General features: G+C 34.5%; 1 protein-coding gene across 1 annotated transcript in view; it reads left to right on the top strand.

Moving 5' to 3' along the window:
* The window catches only part of EPHA3 (EPH receptor A3), a 519,117-nt gene that overhangs the window by 16,813 nt on the left and 481,034 nt on the right, over positions 1–21,270 (top strand). Inside the window, exon 2 of the mRNA XM_036757104.1 lies at positions 7,560–7,624. Within this exon, the coding sequence (XP_036612999.1) occupies positions 7,560–7,624 (65 nt within the window). The remainder of the gene's footprint in view (positions 1–7,559; positions 7,625–21,270) is intronic.

Genomic DNA, 21,270 nt, shown 5'->3' with positions numbered 1-21,270 from the left:
CGAAGTCTATTAACTTTCTCAACACCTTATCACATTCATTCCACATGCAGCCTATGGACCATAGTCCAATAGATAGTGAAATAAAGATCTGTGGCATCCTCAGGTGGTTTCAATTCAGTAACACTGTTTAAAGTGCTATGAAATCGCAGACATAAGTCAAAAATAATAGAGAATATATTCCAATCCAACTTAGGATAGCAGCATTTTTGGATTACTCTTAGATTATTAATTTATATTCTGAGAATTGGTAAGCAGTCATGGTTCAACAAGTGTTTATAGGTACAGTCTATGCCCCAGGACCTATGCTATACACTAGAGATTAAAAAAAATGTATAAAAAGTGAAAAAAACAAAAAAAATAGCCCTTGATGAGTTTACATTCCAATATTGGAAAATGTGTAAATAAATATGTACAAAAAAGCTGCACACAGATTAGATGGAAGTTAATCTTTGAGGGGAAGTTTACCTCTGGCAGCTGGGGGACTAGGAAAGATGCTCTGCAGAATGGGACATTGGAAGCTGAGCCTTGAAGGATTCCAGGGAAATTATTTTTCTTTTCCTTTTTGCAGGGGTGGAGGCAGGGCAATTGGGTTTAAGTGACTTGCCCAAGGTCACACAGCTAGTAAGTGTGTCAGATGTCTGAGGCCGCATTTGAACTCAGGTCCTCCTGACTCCATGGCCGGTGCTCTACTCACTGCGCCACCTCACTGCCTCTCAGGGAAATTAAGAAATAAAATTTAATGTGAATGTTACCAGTTTGTTTAATAATTTCACACACTCTTCGATGTATATATGTTTGCATGAGTGTATTCCCTAAGATGGTGTAATTTTTTTTTATTCTTGTCCATTTATCATTATAGTTTCTGAAAAGCGGATCTAACCAAGATACTTTTTAACTTCCTTTAGCAGCTCAGTGGTAGCAGTGTACCCACGAGCTGTCTGGCTATTGCTTCTCATCTCTGCTACTTAACTGTACCAATTCATTGAGAATCTCAATAATATCTATTGAAGTCACTCCTCATTTGCAAGTCTTTGTTTATACCATGTCATAGCCTGCTTATGTTAACCATGTGTTTTTCCTTTGCCCATTATGTTACCTGTAATTTGAATTTTTCTGAAATGAGAGTGTTTGTTCTATGAGTCATAGCAATATAGCATTACTAGGGGGTTAAAGAGATAGACTTCATGACAGCAAATAGTTTGAAATCATCAGAAGTACTGTATAGTTGATAGGTTAGCTGGATAGTGCAGTGCATAGAGTGCTAGGCCTGGAGTCAGGAAGACAACACTTCCTGAGTTCAAATCCAGCCTCAGACATTTAGTAGCCTTTTGACCCTGAGTAAATCACTTAACCCTGTTTGCCTCAGTTTCCTCATCGTTAAAATGATCTGGAAAAGGACATGGCAGAACCACTCCAATATCTTGGCCATAAAACCCTAAAAGGAGTCATGAACAGTCAGACACAACTGAAAAAGAGTGAAAAGTATAACAAAAATCGGATGGTTTCCCAAAAGCTTTTAGTTCCGGAACCAGCTATGGACTCATCCATCGTCTGGAGGAGGAGGCTTTGTAATCTTTTAGGACTTGATTCAATTGCTATCATGTCCTCTGTGAATAGGGCATTAGGTTCACCTCATCAGTGGTTATCTTCTTCATCTTCCACAAGAGTTATTCCCATTTTACGGTTGAAGAAACTGAGGAAAACAGAAGTTAAGTGACTTGCTCATGGTCGCGGAGTAAGTTAGGTGTCTGAAGCAGGATTCAAACTCTGCCTCAAATATTATAAAAATAATAACAATAATGTAGATATTATCTCATTTAATCATCACATCTTAACATAGCATCTCTAATGTGGTAGGTGCTTCATAAATGCCCGTTTCCATCCTTCTAATAGTCTTCGGATCCATATTTTGTCAATTCAGATCTCTCTAGATTAACAAATAAATGCAACATTATTATATCTTGTATTGAAAATTACTTGTGAAAGTTTTCATGTTTCCTTTGTTTTCATCTCTTTGAAAACTGCAAATCAAAATGACCCTGAGGTTTTTCCTCACATCCATGACAAAGATAACACAAGATGGAAATAGTCAGTGTTAGGATTGTGGAAAGACAGGCACATTAAGATACTGTGGGTTGAGTCGTGAATTGCCATAATAATCATCTTGGAAAACAGTTTGGAATATAAATAAAGTGGTAAAAATATCCATACCCTTTTACTAAGATATTCCACTGTCAGCTTTCTACCCCAAGGAGGAAGTCACTAACCAAAAGAAAAGCTTCATATTCACCAAATATTTATAGCAACACTTTTTGTGGTAGCAAAGAACTGGAAGCAAAGTAGGTACTTATCAGTTGGGGAATGGCTAAAAACACTGTGGCATGTGAATGTAATACAATATTTCTGGGATGTAAGAAATGACAAATATGATGACTAGAGACAATCATGGAAAGACTTTTATAAACTGATGCAAAGGAAAATAAGCAGGACCAAGGAAAACAATACGTACAATGACTAAACTGTGTAAATAGAAACAATAACCACAAAATGATCAAAAACAATTTTTGCATAAATATAAAGAACAAGCATATCTCCAATGAAGAGATATGAGAAGAAACCTGCCATCACTCCTTTGCAGAGGTGAGGGATCCACACAATGGATTGTTATACATAAGGACAGATTTTTAAAAATGATTCATTTGTTGCATGTGTTTTCTTTTCTTGCTCTCTTTTTTAAAAAAAAAATTCTTCATTACAAGGGAAGGGTTCTCTGGGAGGAATAAGAAGAGGTTTCTGAAAGGATAGGGAAAATCTAGGTAATATAAAAACAAAAGACCAGTTAGAATATTTTTTAAAAAGGACAATATCTTTGTATAAGAAAAAAACTCTGTTATAAAGTATTACATGATAATATTATTATAAAGCTTTAAGCTACAAGATACTTTAGATGTTATGTGGTCCAGCCTCCCCATTTTATAGGTAAGGAAACTACTGAAGGATAAGAAGATTAAATAACTTACTTATGGTCACATACACAGGAAATAGTGGAGTTAGGATATTAATTCAGGTCTTTTTTATAGTAAAACAACTTGTCTTTGTTAACTTCTTTTGGGATATGGGGAAGTAAACACCATCTGTGATCTATATATTTCAAAAAGTAATAATGTAAGTAATTGTACCTTATATTATTCTGATAGGGATTACATAAAGAGGTTTTTTTCAAGAAGCAGCAAGGAGGCAAAAACAAGTATCATGTTGGTTTTCTTGTTGGATGGAACATACTTAAAGACAATTTGTGACTGGGCCCAATAAATTCAAATAATGCACTGTGCTCATAAGAGGCATGATCTTATTAAAATAACTACTTATAATTTAAAATACAAAAATTTCATGTGACAGTTGTGATATCATTCTGTTATAATCACCCATATTCTCCCTAGCAAAACTCTATTCCTAGTGGAATTCACACTATCCTTGTTTCTTAATAACTTTCATCAGTTAGATATTATCAGAAGTTGGTTTCTTAAGTTTAAATAGAGCCTGAACTAAAGTGGTAGCTGTGTGAGCAGAGCTTCCATAAAAGAAGAAATTAGGAATGACTATGTCAGAACTTAGAGTTCTCAATGGAAAATTTAAAAACTAATTAGTAAATTAGAAAAAAAATGTCTCTATCATAAAGAGCCTTTCTAATGGAGTGAAAGATACGAATAGAGTTGAAACACAAGAATTCTGAAAAGGGGAAAAATCTGGCAGAGGAGAAACAAAAGGCAACATCAAAAGATTACATGAATTCTCCATGAGCCAAAGTGACTAAACTTGAAGACAGAATATGTAGAGATAGCTTAAGGATCATAGGCCTCCTGAAGACTATAACAAATAAAAAAAATCTAAATATTGCAACGTAGAATAAAACAACACTTTCCTGGATTTCTGAATATAGACAACAAATTTCTCCAGAAAATTCTAGTGCTCTAAACTCCAAGGCACATACAAGCTAAATTTTATCATTCCAAAGACAAACAATAAATTTTGCAGGCATCAAGGAGAAAGCCCTTCACATAGAAAGGAAAGTAATTCAAATAAAGTAATAAAAGGAGACTCTTTTATGCAGGTACTAGAAATTGCAGAAGGGAATGGGATATATATTCTGAAAAGCAATGCTTAGGCTGCAACCCAAATGACATAACCTGCAAATCTGTGCCAAATCATCAATTAACAGAGATGGATATTCAACAACAGAAACACATTTCAGGCATTTCTGAAAAGAAAGAAAGAAAGAAAAAAAGAAAAAGATGTGAGCAGAATATCCATCTGGCAAACACCATAAGAAATGTAAATAAGTACAGCTCCCAAGGAGAGTCTAAGTGATAATATCAATTATCTCATCTTTAAAAGTTACTTTTAAAAAAGGAAAGAGATAAAGAGCAACCCTTGAGGAAAAAAAAACAAAAGATGATAAAGGGCTTTTGAAAAGAATATAAGAAGATAATGATCTAAGCAGAACTTAAAGAAATAGAAGTGATGGTTGAGTATCAGAAATGAAACATTAAGGATAAAATCCTCTCACTTTTCCCTCACAAATGAATCAGTGTATTTTATGTGACAGAATAACAGAAGGGTGCATAAATGATGAGAAAGGAGGTGGGAGACAGAGGGAACAGATGATGCACCACTTCCAAGTCCATGGGTGAATAGCAAAGAGATGGTAATTCCTGTAGGGTTTTTTTATTTTAGCAAAAGGATAACAGGAGAGGGATTGAATCTTAGAGACTGAAAAGGGGTAATGGGAGCCCTGATGAAAAGGACTCCCATAGGGAAATAGGTATGTGCCTTTGATGAAAGATGTGGAACTCAAAATGGGTTTAATCTGGGTTTGGTTGGTTCATTAGAAATTTACCTTCTCTGAGAATTTGTTGTTCTTCTGTCGGCAACATCCTAGCACAGGATTATGGAGCTCCTAAGGGCAGCTGGCACTCAGGAGGGTGGTGGTGGTAGGGGTAGGGAAATCCAGATTAGAGAGCATGGCTTTTGGGAAGGCAAATTAACAACAAATCAATTGAAACTGAATGCTGTGAAATTAGAAAATGTTACCTCCCTACTCTGAGTGTGGAATTTTATATAGATTGTCAGACTTTGTTTTTGATGTGTTGGTTACTTTTATTGAATCATTTTATTTTAAAATTTTATGTTATAAACTACTGAACACTAGGATGAGTACATTGGTAAATGTTGGTGATATGAAAACAAAAGTTATGAATAAAAAAGTGTTTTTAAAGAGACTAACACCCGTGAGTTGCCAATGGAAGGAGTTTCTATACTGAGAGTTTCCTACATTGATGAAATCAGACACACACACACACACACACACACACACACACACAACACACACATACACACACACACACACACACAGAGTTTGCTTCTCTCTCCCCAGCACTTCACATTCTTTTAGTATATGTGTCTTAGAGATCCAGTAGCATGGGAAAACATGAGTTCTTTGAGGCCAAGAACTCATCTCTATACTCCCAGTCTCTAACACTATGCCATACACATTTAGGTATTTGCTAGGTATTTGTTGAATTGATTGAATTAAGAGTTGTAATAATGAGTGGCATCCTGTTTAAAAACAAAACAAAATGTAAAGATTTGACTCATGCTACACCTACAGATGAATCTCCTGTGGCAAAACACAGTTCTGGAAATATCATTAATAATGTTTGTACAGTACTGTGTAATATATACAATACTTATGACTTGCTCTTTATCGAATGTGACCTTTTCTGCAGTAGTTAAAATACCGTGTTTTCTTGTTTGAGAAAATAATAACACAATCAAAGGAGATGTCGAATTTAATAGATAATTTGTTTCATTGTTTTCTTTCCCTATCAATTCAGCAGCATCTGGTACTGAAAAAAAATGATAGCCTTTCTTGGGACCATGAAGCTACTTTCTCTTCTTTCTTCCCCATTTGTCCCTGCTTATGGTTCTTCCTTTGACTGCTATAACTGAGCATGTAGAATTCCAGTACATATTAAGAATGTCATTTCTTTCTTTCCTTTACCTTATAATATCAATGCCCTCTATGGTTGCTGTAGATTAGTTATAAATGATTGATGAAAGGGCAGCACTTATCTAAACAACAAGAAGTACGATATTGATGACATTTAAGTATACGCTATGGTGTACTCATATTTCACATCGATTGTTGCTTATTTGGAGCCTATGGCAATGATTCTCTGTTAGAGCTGCATATTGATCTACCTGGTCAGGATCATGTTAATAAATATGTTTATAGTTTATATAATCTTATAGTCAATCTTTAGGATTCGGTGTTGGCTAAAATGCTTACTAATTTCAGTCTAATACTGTCACGTTGGGAAAAAATTTATTTGTCATTCATTCATGTAAAAATCTTTAATTATAAAGATGTAATCCTGTATTAATACTGACAATTGTTGAGCACGATTGCAAATGACCCAATATCTTTTTTCATCTCCCTAGTTTCTTTTTTAAATTATTTTGCCTGATATGACTAGGAGCTACTATTTAAAGATATAGTATCAAACATGAGTTCTTGGTGTTGGGTAATAAGGCAGTTAAACGAATAATTGAAAATGAACATTTTACCACACAATTACGACATCAACAACAAATGAGTTCTTGATGTTGGCTAATAAGGGAAATGAAATAAATAAATGTAAATAAACATTTAATTAAACCATTTGAGATGGAGGGAAAGACCTTACCTACTGCAGGCAGCAAACACAATGTATCTTGTTCACTATTACCAACTTTAATGACTTAAGCTATTCTGTTCAGTGATGTTTATGCCATTGAGTAAAATCTGGACTTGCAAAGAAGTAGAAAATCTTTTCAAGGCTATAGAAACTTTAGGCTGCCTTCCCCTAATCCATCATGTACATGGCCAGTTAAATGATCTTTTTATTTATTTGGCATAACTTGCCCATAATAAGTAAAGAGCAAAATCCATTTCTTTAGACGCACTGACTCAAATGGTAAAACTATTTTCAAATCTAAAGGTTATTCAAAGGAATTAACTTCAGTGTACTAATGTGATGGGATTGGTCTGTTGCTATTTTATCGTTTAATTAATTTGGATGGAGATTTATTGAAAATTCTTGTTTTAAAAATACACTTCTCCATGCATTCACCTTATTACGTAAGGAGCAAGCATAGCTCTTTTATCTCCGTAGTGAACCTCAAAGCTACCAGAATAAATGGTCTATTTCATGGGTCCCCAGATAAAAACTTGATTTTTGTTAAGGAACACTTTTGCTTAAGAGATAGTGGGTTATATTATACTAGATAGACAGTTAAGAAGGTGATTCATACTAGTTTTATGGCTTTGGGCAAGTTACCCAACCATTCCCAGAGCTTCTAAGATTAGAAATCACATACCAACAATTTCTTACAGCAGCGAAATCATAGGTCTGCATTAAAATAAATGCAATCCAAAAAATCCAAAACAAAATCTATGGTTAATTGCAAAGAAGCAAATAGCAAATTCTTCTTAATTTTGTTTCTATGTTTTCTTTTAGTTAATCTCCTGGATTCAAAAGCGATTCAAGGGGAGCTGGGCTGGATCTCCTACCCAGCACATGGGGTAAGTTCATTAGATATTTATGTATATGTGTATACACACACACACACACACACATACATATTTATTTTTTTCATTATACAGTATACTTTTTACATTGCTTCTTCAGAAAACCCCAGTGGTAGCTGGGATGTTCTAAAAAGGGAAGCTTTTGTAAACTTGAGATAATAACGTATTTTGACTGAAATTCTGAGTATGGAAATATTTAGTATTTCAAGAGTGAAAAACATTGAGACTATGTTTCTATCCAGTGGGGTTTCTGGATTGACATTATGACTGATTTTAACCCCCTGAAGTTTACATTGGTTTTACTGAATGGATTGTATCAACTGATTATTTTGGCATTGTCTGTATTGTCTTAATTGTCATGTTTTAAATTTCTGAGTTGTGATATAAAGTTATATTTAGTATTTTAACATTTGAAGTGATGTAGAATGCTGTTTTTCCAAGTTGTTAAGTAGTTACACTAAAGAGATTTTTGAATCAGCTTTTTAAAAAGTTTGATAACTCTACAGTTAGTAATAGAGAATTTTTAAAAAATGCTTCATTGATGACTATTTCTAGAATGACTGTAGAGGTACCCTGAGTTATGTATCTAGAGGAGAAGCATATATTCCTAAATTTCTTTGTTTAAATAATTTCAGGTTTTCTAGTCTAGAGCAGTGGAAAGTAGGCCATTTTATTTGGGGGAAAAAAACCAAACAACTTGAGGGTTCTGACTTTAAATCTTAAGCTTCTCAAAAAAGTTCACATTGATTTTACAAGCCAGAGACGGATTAGCAAAGTGTGTGGTCTTTTGGGATTCTTGTTGTTTTATTGTGAGCCCTTTGACTATGCCTTTTTTCCCTGTATCTTTCCCTAGGAAAGAGAGGGAGGGAGGTGGCATACATTTGAAAGCTACTGGTTTCTGTAAATTATAGGAGGAAAGCTGAAACAGATTTCTTCCCTTCATTTCCAAGTATAGCTTGTGGACAAGGTAGAGATCTATTGTGATATGTGTGTGTGTTGTGTGTGTATGTATGCATGGATATATATATATATATATATATATATACACACACATATATGTGTGTGTGTGTGTGTGTGTGTTTGTGTATGAACAGAGAGAGAGAGAGAGAGAGAGAGAGAGAGAGGAGTTTTATATGGCTTTCTTGACAATTTTTTTTTCAAATGAACTCACTTAATAGTGGCATTATGTCATTTGCTTGTTTGATCCTATAGATAACAACATTTAAGTTATTACCAGTTCCTTTTTCTGCAAATAATGTTTTATATTAAGGATACCTCATGTATCTGTCACTTTTGTATCTGTTCTTCTTCCTGGCACACCTTGAAACTGACACAATGCCAAATCTCCTACTTTATCCTGCAGAATATCACATAATCTGTGTTTCATTAATTGTTCTGGAATGGAAGGCAGCCAAGACTGGTTTCCTCTTAGGTGTAAAACAATTCAAATGGTTAGGATAAAAGTAAAGGACAGTGCTTGTGATGAATGAAGTCAGAACTCAGTTTTGCACAAGCAAACTCATTTTGAAAAATTAGGGTCCTCATAGCCAATTTTAACTGTAGATTTTAACCCTTTGGAAAAGTATCAGATTGCATTTAATACATTATTCAGAAATGCCGACCAGGAGCTTGGTAGAAGAAAAAAATGCAGTGATTGTTAACATAATTAACTTAACATGAGTGTCAATGTGTACAAACTTAGTAACTTATTAAATAGAGAGCTAGTTCCCTGAGGTTCAGAAAAGTTAAGTGACTTTGCTATGGTCAAACATGAGATGTCAGAGGTAAGATTTAAGCTCAAGTCTTCCAAATCCAAGTTCATCCCTTTCTCCCCTAAGTCACGCTGTCCCTCTGTTTAAATATTTATATCGACATTGAAGTCTCTATGTCATTTTTTAGAGTTGATTGTCAGGAGAATATGGATTTGTGGGTTGGGTATGGCCAGAAAAGATATTTGCATCTAAATTTTAATAGTGTTAAAGGCTAAAAAAAATTGGCATTCCCCTTCAGCGGAAAATGTTTGATGTAGGAGACTCTCAAAAGTAAGAACCTTTGATAATCACCGTATTACACCTTGTTCTCTCTTCCTGGCCCTTCACCCATTTTCTAATCTCTGCACTCTCAAAAATCTTAGGAGAATTTATGCAACAAACAGTTCTCAGTTTCAAATTATGCTTCCTTTTTGCCTCAGAAAGCCTCTTACTGTTTCATTGGCAGACACTCTGCTCTACAACTTTGCTTTATTGATCTGCCTGCAACTGTGATTCCCCTGCCTCTGATGCCTAAAAGTTCAAGAAGAGAAACAGCTGGCATAGCTATAGCATGCCATCCTAGAAACTTCCAGGGAAGAGAAACAAACAAGACTTTCCAATTGGTCATGATACCCTATACCCCAATTTTTGGGGGAGGGAATAAAAGCAAAAAAAGTACAAAAACATTTTATAGTTTTTGGCGGATGTGGTTACTTTAAAACTTAAAAAAGTTAAGTTTTCAAGATTCATGGTATCAAACTAGAATTTTCATGAGGAATGGATCAGGGGTGGGGAACCTGAGGCCTCTAGGCCACATGTGGCTTTCTAAGTCCTTACGTGTAGCCTTTTGACTGAATCCATGGTTTACACAACAAATCCTTTTATTAAGGGGATTTGTTCTGTGAAGTTTGGATTCAGTCAAAGGGCTGCACTTGAGGACTTAGAAGGCCACAGGTTCCCCACCCCGATAATACTGTTAATTTAAAATGCTATAATATATTGCTAAGAAAGAAATGGGTGGAATAGAATCATTCCACATTAAATTATCGTTGAGTGTGTAATAAAATCAATTTTTGGATTGGTTTAGTTAATTCTTCTTATTCTTGGAAGCCATCCACTTGCCTACATGTCAAAACCTGTGGTCATTTAAGTTTCTAGAAAAGCCCTAACATTTGAAATCGTTATTGTGACTATTCTTTGCCATGAAAATGATGTAGTAATAGGTGGGAACATCTTTTTAATAGTCATTTTTATGTTAATTAAACCTGGTAAACAGTCCTGCATCTGTCTGCTGGGTACCTAAAATATGAACTTAAACTTCAGAGAAAAAACATTATAATAAAGATGTCACATCATATTGAAACATTGCTAATAGTGCCTTTGTGATTTACAAAGTAAAGCTAATAGAGCTACGCTAGGGACTGTGATTCACTAAATAATATGCTGGGAGAATGCCAGCCCCTTTTCCAAGTTTCAAAATGTTCTCATCATAAGCCATGAATGAAAATCTACTGAGATTTTCTTTCTTTTTTCTTTTTTTTAGGATGAAAATTTTTTGAAAAGTGATTTGTTACAAATATCCAGTGAGTCTTTATTGGGATAATAATTTTATGTAGGTTTTATAAAGTTGTTTTATTCTAGGAAAAACAGGTATGAGTCGAGTTACAATTATCAATCAATTCCATCATATATGTGTATGCGTATGTATGTTATAAATGTGTATATGTGTGTATGTACACATGAATAGTGTTTTGTGTTTTCATAAACACTAATAACTCACTTGTGAAATGGTGGACTTGAGAAGAGTATTTCTCTCACCATCTTGCAAAAAATAACTGTTGAATCTGAATGACTGAGATCTTATTCAGATAATTCCTAGGAGAAAAGAAAAGTCTCATGATTCATAGTCTAGTGCCAGATCCCCCAAAGAAGCCTTATAAGGGCTGTCTAGTGGAATTGGGGTTATATATCCTGAATAAACAAAGGATAGGGTGGGATTAATATGCAGATATGTGAAGGGACATTATTCCAATGATATGGCACACTTGCTAGGTTTTCCACCATGGGATCTGGGTAAAATGTAAGGACTTGCTGGCACTATGGTTCATGAAACCCTGGAACACATCTCTAAGGGCAATAGGGAATATCCTTTGGAAGCTGTTTAGGGAAAGAATAACATGCTTGTATGTGGCTTAATTTATTATTGTTTTTTCTTACTTAGAGTCAGATAACTTCCTCAGCCTTTGGTTTCGACCCCTGTATTTCAAGCTTGTAATTTTTCTACTGCAAGTTAGGCATCTATATGTGCACGTATGTGTATGTATGTGTGCCTTTATGCATGTATGTTTGCTAGAGATGGATGAATAGAAAATTGAGTGTGTTAAGTTATATAGGCAAAAATCAGCCTTATATACTGAAGATGGGTCTTCAGACTAATAGTGTTTTTCCCCTTTAATGAAAGGTAATATAAGACATAGCGAAGGATTTTTATTAGTTTTGGTAAAAATGTTTTACCATTAACTTAATAAATACCTTTCTAAAAAACAATTATTTTGGAATTTACTCTTTTGTCATACAGTTTTCGAAATTCACTTCAACTTTTATTTCATTTGTTTTATATCTGACCACAACAGAAAAAATATAGAATTCTGAAATCATTACATTTAATTTAAAAAAGTTATTCATGGATTTCCGGATCATCTTATACAGCCATATCATAATTAGTAAGTGGTGCTATCAAGTCCTTGTTAATAAATGTTGAGGAAAGAAGCTTGTTTTTCCCCCAAATTGTTTCCTATCCACTACAACACTTTTATTTCAGATTCATGCATGTCATTCCAAATATAGCCAGTCTGTATAATGCCTTGCTAATCGGGATATATGTTATTCTGAAAATAAGAAATATATACTCCTTTTCCCATAATAAGAATTCTTTGAGTCCCACCAGTTTGACCTGCCTCACCTTCACCTGGGTTTTGTTCAGTTGTTTTTTGGTTGTGTCCAACTCTTTGTGAAACCATTTGGGGTTTTCTTGGCAAAGATACTGGAGTGGTTTGCCATTTCCTTCTCCTGCTCATTTAGCAGATAAGGAAACTGAGGCAAATAGGGCTAAGTGACTTGCCTAGAGTCATACAGCTAGTATGTGCCTGAGGCAGCGTTTGAACTCAAGTCTTCCTGATTCCAGTCCTTGGCACTCTATGCACCATACCACGTAGCTGAATCTATATATCTTCTATCTCTATCCATCTATGAATGATATATTTATCAGTCTATCTTTTGATTGGGACATACATATAAGAATTTGTTAACTTTATTATATACACATAGACAGAAATATATATGTGTGTATATGTGCACACACACACACACAGTTGTCTCTCCCATTAGCTCCCATAAGCTCATTGTGAAGAGGGCTCATTTTATTCTTTGGACTCATATCACCAGTACATAGAAGAATGCCTACCATATAGTTGGAATTTAATAAATAATTCAGTGAAACATAGTGAATAGCCATTATTTGTAATTTTAATATTTAATCTAATTATATCAAATAAATAATAATTTAATGATAAATGGTTTAATACATGAGCATTTATCTCCTGGTTCTCCTTTTTCCAAATGAAGAAACAGGTTTAGAGAAGGGAAATTACTTGAACAGTGGGGTCACAGGACTAGAGGCAAAGTAAGAAATCAGAACCAGGGACCACGTCTTTGGATTCTAATGGTTTTTTCAACCTCCCTGCCTCTGCTTGGCTTGCTCAGACTGTGGAATGATTAGAACCCCTCCAGCCTGCTCTGTGCATTCACAACACAAGGCACCTGCCATTTTAAGCCTTTTTATTCTGTCAGTCTATCAGAGAGAGAGAAATTCTGTCTGCATGTGTCATTTTGAGAGGGGAAAAGTAGACCTACTTAGTCTTTACTTGGTGTATTATTGATATGCTGATTAAGCATAGTACAACTAATCATTAACTGCAATTCACTTAAATTATAGAAGCCCAGATGGGAGGGGGTAGGGACAGTGGGGTTAAAAAAAAAACAGCCAAGAAAACATTCTGATATGTGCTATTAATGGATAATAATGGGCAATATCCATATGATTCAAGATACCCTTCCCCCGACTATGCTAAAACTCTTTTAAAAAGAGGGAGAGAGAAAGGAATAAAAACATGCTGAATTAGCCAGACTTGCGCTGCCTGTTGTTTGTCTTTTTTTAAATTAATGAACAAACCAGAAAAAGAATCACTATTGCTTTGAGTTATGCAATATTGTTAATAAACTGATACTGACATTAAGAACCTTTATTTTTTAAGAATATCTATGAATAAATATATCCCGTATCCTCAGAATGTCAAGTACTCAAAGATAAACTTTTTGCAAAAAAAAATCACAATCTACTAAAAAGTTATAACAATTTGTATTGCAAATACTGTATATATTATTTTGAGTTAGGATATTGCAAAAGATATTGTGACTTGAATTCTACCAAAAATAATGCTCATTGAAACCACGAAGTAGAAATAATTTCTTCTTTAAGTTGACTGCATACTAAGGTTTTTATCAGTGGTAAAATACATAAACAGAAAGTGTGTTGTGAGTTGGTTGAGAACTATAGCGAATATAGAATTGGTGATAATCTCTTTCAAAGACTCACTGTAAAGAGGCAGATTCAGAATACAGGCCAACACTTTCCTTTATTTTTGTCATTTCCCCAGAATACCTATTTTTACTTGGCTGGGCTTGGAGTCAGGAAGATTTGAGTTCAAATTTGGCCTCAGAAACTTACTAGCTATGTGACTCTGGGCAAATCACTTAATCCTGTTTACCTCGGTTTCCTCATCTGCAAAATGACCTGGAGAAGGAAATGGCAAACCACTTCAGTATCTTTGCCAAGAAGACTCCAAATGGGGTCACAAAGAGTCAGACACGACTGAAAAATGACTAATCAACATACCTTCGGTGTTTTCCCAAGCAATTTGTGCAACCTCATGCAGAATACTATGGGATGTCAAAGATAAGACTATGGGTTCTAATTCTTTATGAGTGATTGTAGACAAATGACTTAAGCTCTTGAGCCTTAGTTTCTTCATCTGTGAAATGTAGAGTTTGTACTGGTCTTGAGGACCCTTATAACTCCATATTTAAGATCCTGTGAAGATATTGACTTGACTCTTTAATGTCCAGGAAGAATCATTCTAAGATATCCCATGTTTGCTCTTAAAAATGGGTGTTTAAAATGAAGATGACATAAGGAGCCAGGTTATCTGTTATAGTTGTGCAATCTGGACCTTACAGTCCCTCAGGACCCTCAGTCTTTTTTCAGGCATTATTAAATATGTTTCTTTCATTTGTGAAATGATATAATTGGCTTTGATTTCATATTTTGTATGAAGAGCCTATTATTTTTCAGTTTCTTCCTGTTTTCTCCAAATAATATGCTTAAAAACTCACCCTGTAACTCCTGCCCCTCTATGCTCATGAAGATTGAGATTTTAAAGAATTTAGATTTGCTCACGTCCCTTAGAATGGTCCAGTTTTCCTTTTAATATTTATCTAATGGCAGAGCTCCTCTTTGTAGCTGTATTTGTTATTTGTAACACACTACTAGCCCATGTAGTGGTATCTAACAGAAGAGAAAGTCCCTCAACGAGAACGTCTTTATATTTTTATACTTTTAAAATTATTTTGATCAAGATTTGGCTGTGAGTCCAAGTGGAAAAAGCTAAGATCCATCAAATGATCTTTCTTTAATAAAATAAATGTTTCTTTTGTTGAAAAATAACTAAAAATGGATATGACGAGAAATGATTTGAAAATAACCCAGTGCCCATTTACTGTCTGGTACTGTGTATTCTACCTTTAATATAAAAGTTATTAATATGATTCTTAGAGCCTGATTTCTAACAATTTTATCTACTGGATTTCTAGTTTTCACTGTTTGTGAATGGTGTCTGAAATGCAAAAGGAGTATTTTGACAACTGGTTGTCAGAAACAACCACCTGGGATTCTGTCTTTGTGAATCACAGTGTAAATGCTCCTATGGGGCTGAATAGCTAGGAAAATACTTTTTGAGACATATGCTATGTGATTCTTGGTCATACATTTTCTGCCTGGGGTACATTATAAATAGATCATTTTCACTTTTTTTTCTGTTGACCTTCCAAAGAAGGCTGTCTGATTAAATTAAAACAACTCTACAAATTCCTACAGTATTTCACTGTCATTTTCTCAAAACAATGTGTTCACTAAATAAAAGATGAAAAATAATAAATAAGTGCATACTAACTGGATTTAATTTACTATAGTGAAACTTGTGTCATGTATCAATTCTGAAATCATGCTTTTCTCTTTCTTATGACTTGACATATATTGATTTTCCACAGCTTCCCTCCAATCCCCCCAAAGAAAAGTCTTTTCAAAACCATTATCTACACCAAATGTTAGAATGCAGTGTCTCTAAATTACTCCAAGTGTGAATCCTTTCCCTTTATAGCAAAAGAGTACTTAGTTAATAAAGACATTATTCAATATATTTGTTTACACTTTTAGTTTAGTGGGATATTTCTCTTTGCCAGAGTGAAGCCAGTAAGTTGACATAAAAGTGCCCTTCTGTTTTTGTTTTGTAATTTGGGTTGAGCACTAGTAAAATCAGGTTTCCAAAAAGACACTTAGAAACACTGAAAAGGTTTCTCATCTTCCCATCTGTTAGGATAAATAGATGACTTTCCAACTTCATCATGACCTTTCTCATATACAGCCTTTTGGAGGATTTTTTTTATCTGACATTTTAAATTAATGGCAAAATGAGCTAATTATTTTCATTCCAGGTGGTGTCTTCTAAATATGGGGACAGACAGTTTTCACATACATATCTGCAGAGAGTCTCACACATATGCAGAGGGAAAGCTTTTTGAATGGGGAGAGGGCCTTATGTGCAAGTGGAAAGAACAAGTCTTGCTTAAAAAAAGTTTGACTTGGTTCTTTAATACTAGGACTGGATGTGCTGTCTCAAATTATTTATAGCCCCTTGTCATTAAAAACACAAAGAGTGACTAAGCATATAGTTTAGTGTGCCTCTTTTAAAAAATAAATATTGAATGACCATCTTATTTAATTAGTTATGCAATCAATCATCAGGCCCTTTACAGAATAGCTCGTTGCAGGTTGAATATCAGTTTTCTGTGGTTTTAAAAAATGCAATTTTCCTCTACTATTTCAGGGATTTCACTTAGAATGGAACCACTGCATGTGTTCCAGCTCCCAAGTTTTCATTTTAACTTTGGAGCTTGAAAACAGCATCATTTCCCTCGTGGGAAGGAGTTTCATTTCTGTCATCCTGTCAGCATAAATGCAGACCATTTGTGTGAATTTATCAAAGGAAGAGATCACCAGAAGGCTTTTTTCCCCCCTTTTTCATGCTGAAGAGAAAAGCATTAGCTTTTAGGTTTCTGAAATTCTCTTACAGTATTGAATTCATTTTAAAGATAAAAGGCAAACTAAGAGATTCAATTTGTAAAATTAAGGGGAAACTTGTTTATAATACACTTTCAAAATGTTTCTCAGATCCCCTGTGAAATCCCTTTCATGATCAGTGCATGCTGAGAAAATTTAAGAAGTAATGAGTTTTACAACCCACAAACCACAGAAAGGTTAGCTGACACAATTTATGCCCTGAAGCCTTCATATGGTCCTTAATTTTTCCTGCTAACAATGCTGTACTTATTCACATTTTATGTTATGTGATTTTTAAAAAAAGCTTCGGTGAAAAGTAATTTTCTCCAATTCCTCTAACAAGACTAAAATCAATGACCCTCATTACACAAACAAGTGGAAAAAATGATCATAGTGGATTGTGGGTACTGGTTAGTGTGTATAGCGTGTCTAGTTGTAAAAATCAATTGTTTCCCTTTAATGGTGTAGTTGGGGATAGAGGAATAAGTGTTTTGGGTAGTTTGAAACTGAATGCTGTAAACCCAGCAAATAGATGTCTGATGCAATGTGATAGGGATGCCTCATATTGGTTCCCTAAGATTTACTGGTTGATGAAGACCATATTGGCTTGATGGTTTATCATGTTCTTTCTAATTCACAATAAATATAACTACAGTTTTATTCTAATGCAGGCAGGTCATTCACTCAAGTTTACTATTGATTAAATTTTGAAAATTTTTTTTAGAAAATTAGGATTTTCTAACAAAATCAAACACTGCAGGAGGGGGAAAACATATATATTTAATGGGTAAACTGGGATACTCCATTTAAAAAAAAGATTACAAGATGATCAAGAGGGTGCATGCTTGTTATTCCTGTTAAAGGCTGGTGGAGCATTTGAGCTTCAGAGTCTTGAACTGTAGTAGATGTAAAGCCAAAGAGTGTCTGCACTAAGCCCTACACCAATATGGTGTGTTGGGGGGAAGCCACCAGACTGCTGAGGCAGGGCGGAACTGACCCAGGGCTCAAAATGAAGCAATTCAAAATTTCCTATTGAATCAGTAGTGGCATCTGTAGGTTGAGTGGCTACTGTACTTCTGGCTGGGCTAGATAGGGAAATGTAATCTCAGAATTCTCTCTCTCTGTCTCTGTCTGTCTCTCTGTCTCTGTCTGTCTCTGTCTCTCTCTCTTTCTCCCTCCCCCACTCCCCTCTCCCTCCCTCTCTGTGTCTCTCTCCCTGTCTTTCTGTCTCTCTCTGTCTCTCTGTCTTTGTCTCTTTCTCTTTGTCTTCCCCTCCCTCACATGTGTGTGCATATGTCATGCACATTCATACACACATTCCTCAAATTAATTTGATATTGGAATGGCATTCAGTAATTTTGATTTTTTGAATTACTAATGCGCTGTTTCTTCTATATGCCATATCCAGTAGCTAGTCTGTCTGAGCTATCATTAAACACCAAGGATAAAATAAGATCAAAAGTGGGAGAAGAAGACTTTAAGTTTTTAAAGCTTCCCAAGTTACTCACTTAGCATAATTTCTGGTTGCTCAATTCAATAAACATATCAAGCCCTTATTTCTTGAGTGCCTAATATTATGAATACCAAAGACTTAAAAGCTCTTTGGGAAGATAAGATATATATATTAAATTATTGGATCACAGGTAAAACAGTATGAGTGGTATAAGAAGTGCGGCATTAAGATAGGTAAAATTCCAATATTACCAGTTCTCCACCCCCACTTTCTTCTTCTGTAAAGTTCTTACTTTCATGCCCTGTTTTTATGAGGTTATTGTTCCTTTTAACTTTATCCCACCCAGGTTTATTTTTTAGACTCACCTCATCATGCACAACTCAGCCCCAACCTTTCTTTCAAACTACCTTAATAATGGTAAGTTTTAAGAATACTATCACTAATAATAATTAATTGCTAATATTAACATTTTTACATAAGTAAGCCATTTGACATTAATTAGTGACTTACAATTAAGTCTTTAATGATTTCCAGAGGACATATAAAGATGTTATCTATATCCAGAAAATAACTGATAAATACAAGTTTGTATAGAATAATTTTACATATATGTATATGTATATATCTATAGCTATATAGGAATATCCATACATATATCTATATCTAACTATCTATCTATCTATCTATCTATCTATCTATCTACAACTAATTGTGTCTAATGGTAGCCATAGTGGGAGGAGAGGAAGAAAAAAAAATTACGTGATAATTTTGTTGTATATTTGAAAAGTTGTGCATAGTATATTTACAGTTTCATGTGCAATCATCTTTTTTTGCACTGTTATGGAAATGTTTGTTTTATTCCATAAATTAAAATAAAATTTAATCATGAAAATAAGTACAATTATATGTTGTTTTATGATTACATTTTTCTGTGATGTATGATATATGCTGCTGCCAAGAACTGGTGAGGATTTAATAATTTCTTATTAGCTTCCTGATCTAAGGCCAGGGTTCTCCAATGAGATAGGGAAACTGCTCTATACAGTGTAGGAAACTTCATGGACTGCAAGTCAGGAGACCTAAATTCCAACTTTGTCACAGACTAAGTTGTGAACTCTTTGTGTCTCCTCATAAGCAAGAGGAGACAACTGGGCAATTTGGGTTTAGTATGGCAAAAAAACAAACAAAAAACCCTTCCTAATAATTAGAATTGCCTAGAAAAATTGTTCAGTAGTGCCAGTGGAGGTAGGTAAAGAAAGACTGCTGCTGTAAACTCATTTAATGGAATGTTGTTAAAAATGTACCAGTAAGAGGGTTAACTAGATGATATTTAATGTCTTTTTCAACTCAGAGATTTTTTGATTCTATGTGTGGTTGAGGTCTAGGACTTCTTTTAGTTGTAAGATTCTGTCATCCTAAGAGTCACAGAAGTAAATAAGAGCGTGCCAGAGATTGCCAGATAACTGTGTTTGTGCTTATTTGAACTTTCTCTTACCAGAGTGTTGTAAGAATGTTCTCTTTTAAAATTGAATGCTTGGGGCAGCCAGGTGGCGCAATGAGTAGAGCACTGGCCCTGGAGTCAGGAGGACCTGAGTTCAAATCCAGTCTCAGACACCTGACACATGTACTAGCTGTGTGACCTTGAGCAAGTCACTTAACCCCAATTGCCTTGCCAAAAAAAACAGAAAGAAAATAAAATTGAATCCTTTCATATATTAAAATAGCTTTATTTATAGGAGTGAAAAATGACTCATTTAAAGCAATGGAATATATTTAGATCATAATTTTGAGCTGGAGGTAACTTTAGAGACCAGAGATTTCTTTTCTTTCGATTAGTGAGACAGGATGCTAACAGGCAATATCATTGAGTTTTATTTGAAGACACCTCATAAGATTTCATGACCTCGTTGTGAGGTGGAATGACTTATGTATCCCTAACTAATACCTTTTTATTGGAAAGTATTGTCAGTGTAAAGCGACCTTTCCAACTGCTGAAAAATGCTGATTTTTCATGAACTCAAGAGTGAAACTAGGCCATGCAGCACTATCCATTCATTCATCCTAAACACTTTATCTAGATGGCTCTGGAGGAGAAAGTGAGGCTTGTGACCTTGCACAGCCCTCCCTCACTCAAATTAAAGTCAACTGCAAGTCATGTCATCATTTCCCTGATGCCATGGACCTCTGAGAAAATGGACAAACACACTAACTGTATTACAATTTGATTTATGACCTAAGAATTGAGTGACTTTTCTCTGCAAAAGTAAAAGTTGATTTTTGGTTATATTTAAATAAACTTCCTTCATTGGCCATAAACCATATGCTGACTTCCCTTATTGAAATCTAAGTTTATTGAGAATAGGGATGGTCCTGCTTGCTTGTTTTTGTTTTTGTTTCTAAATCCTCAGGATTTGGTTTATTGCCTTGCATGTAGTAAGCACTTAAAATGTGTTTGTATTTATTCATTGAATAAGCACAATTACTTCAGATATTTATAATTTTCACTTACATATACTCTACCAATAAAAATATTGATGCATATTCAGTTTCAGTTCATTGCAATAAACATTTATTAAATGCTTACTACATACAAGAGCAGAAATGTAAAATTAAATTTCTGCGCACTAGTTCTCTTTTACACTGACTTTAAGCAATTGTTCCAAAATTATTAAATACCTATTTGGATTGCATTAAAAACAGGAATTAGGTATTTTGAATTCCTATCTTGCCCACACATCTGTGGTTTAAAAAAAATAAAAAAAACCCCACTGATTTAATTTTTCATTTTCTCTATTCTTGTTCTTTGCTAAAAAAGTATCCAAACTTTATAATACAAAAGACTTCTAGACAACAGTAAGATGAAGTTTGACCTATATTGGCATTGGTTAATGTTGATATTCCTTACGTGCTTTCTCAATAACTATTCATTATATTTTTTGCTGATTATATTTTGTGGTAACGCACAGATTTTGATAATTATGCT

This window comes from Trichosurus vulpecula, chromosome 4 (assembly GCF_011100635.1).
Source record: "Trichosurus vulpecula isolate mTriVul1 chromosome 4, mTriVul1.pri, whole genome shotgun sequence".
In the NCBI taxonomy this organism is placed as follows: domain Eukaryota; kingdom Metazoa; phylum Chordata; class Mammalia; order Diprotodontia; family Phalangeridae; genus Trichosurus; species Trichosurus vulpecula.
The sequence above is the reverse complement of the archived record's forward strand: the minus strand, read 5'-3'. Positions and strand labels throughout refer to the sequence as shown.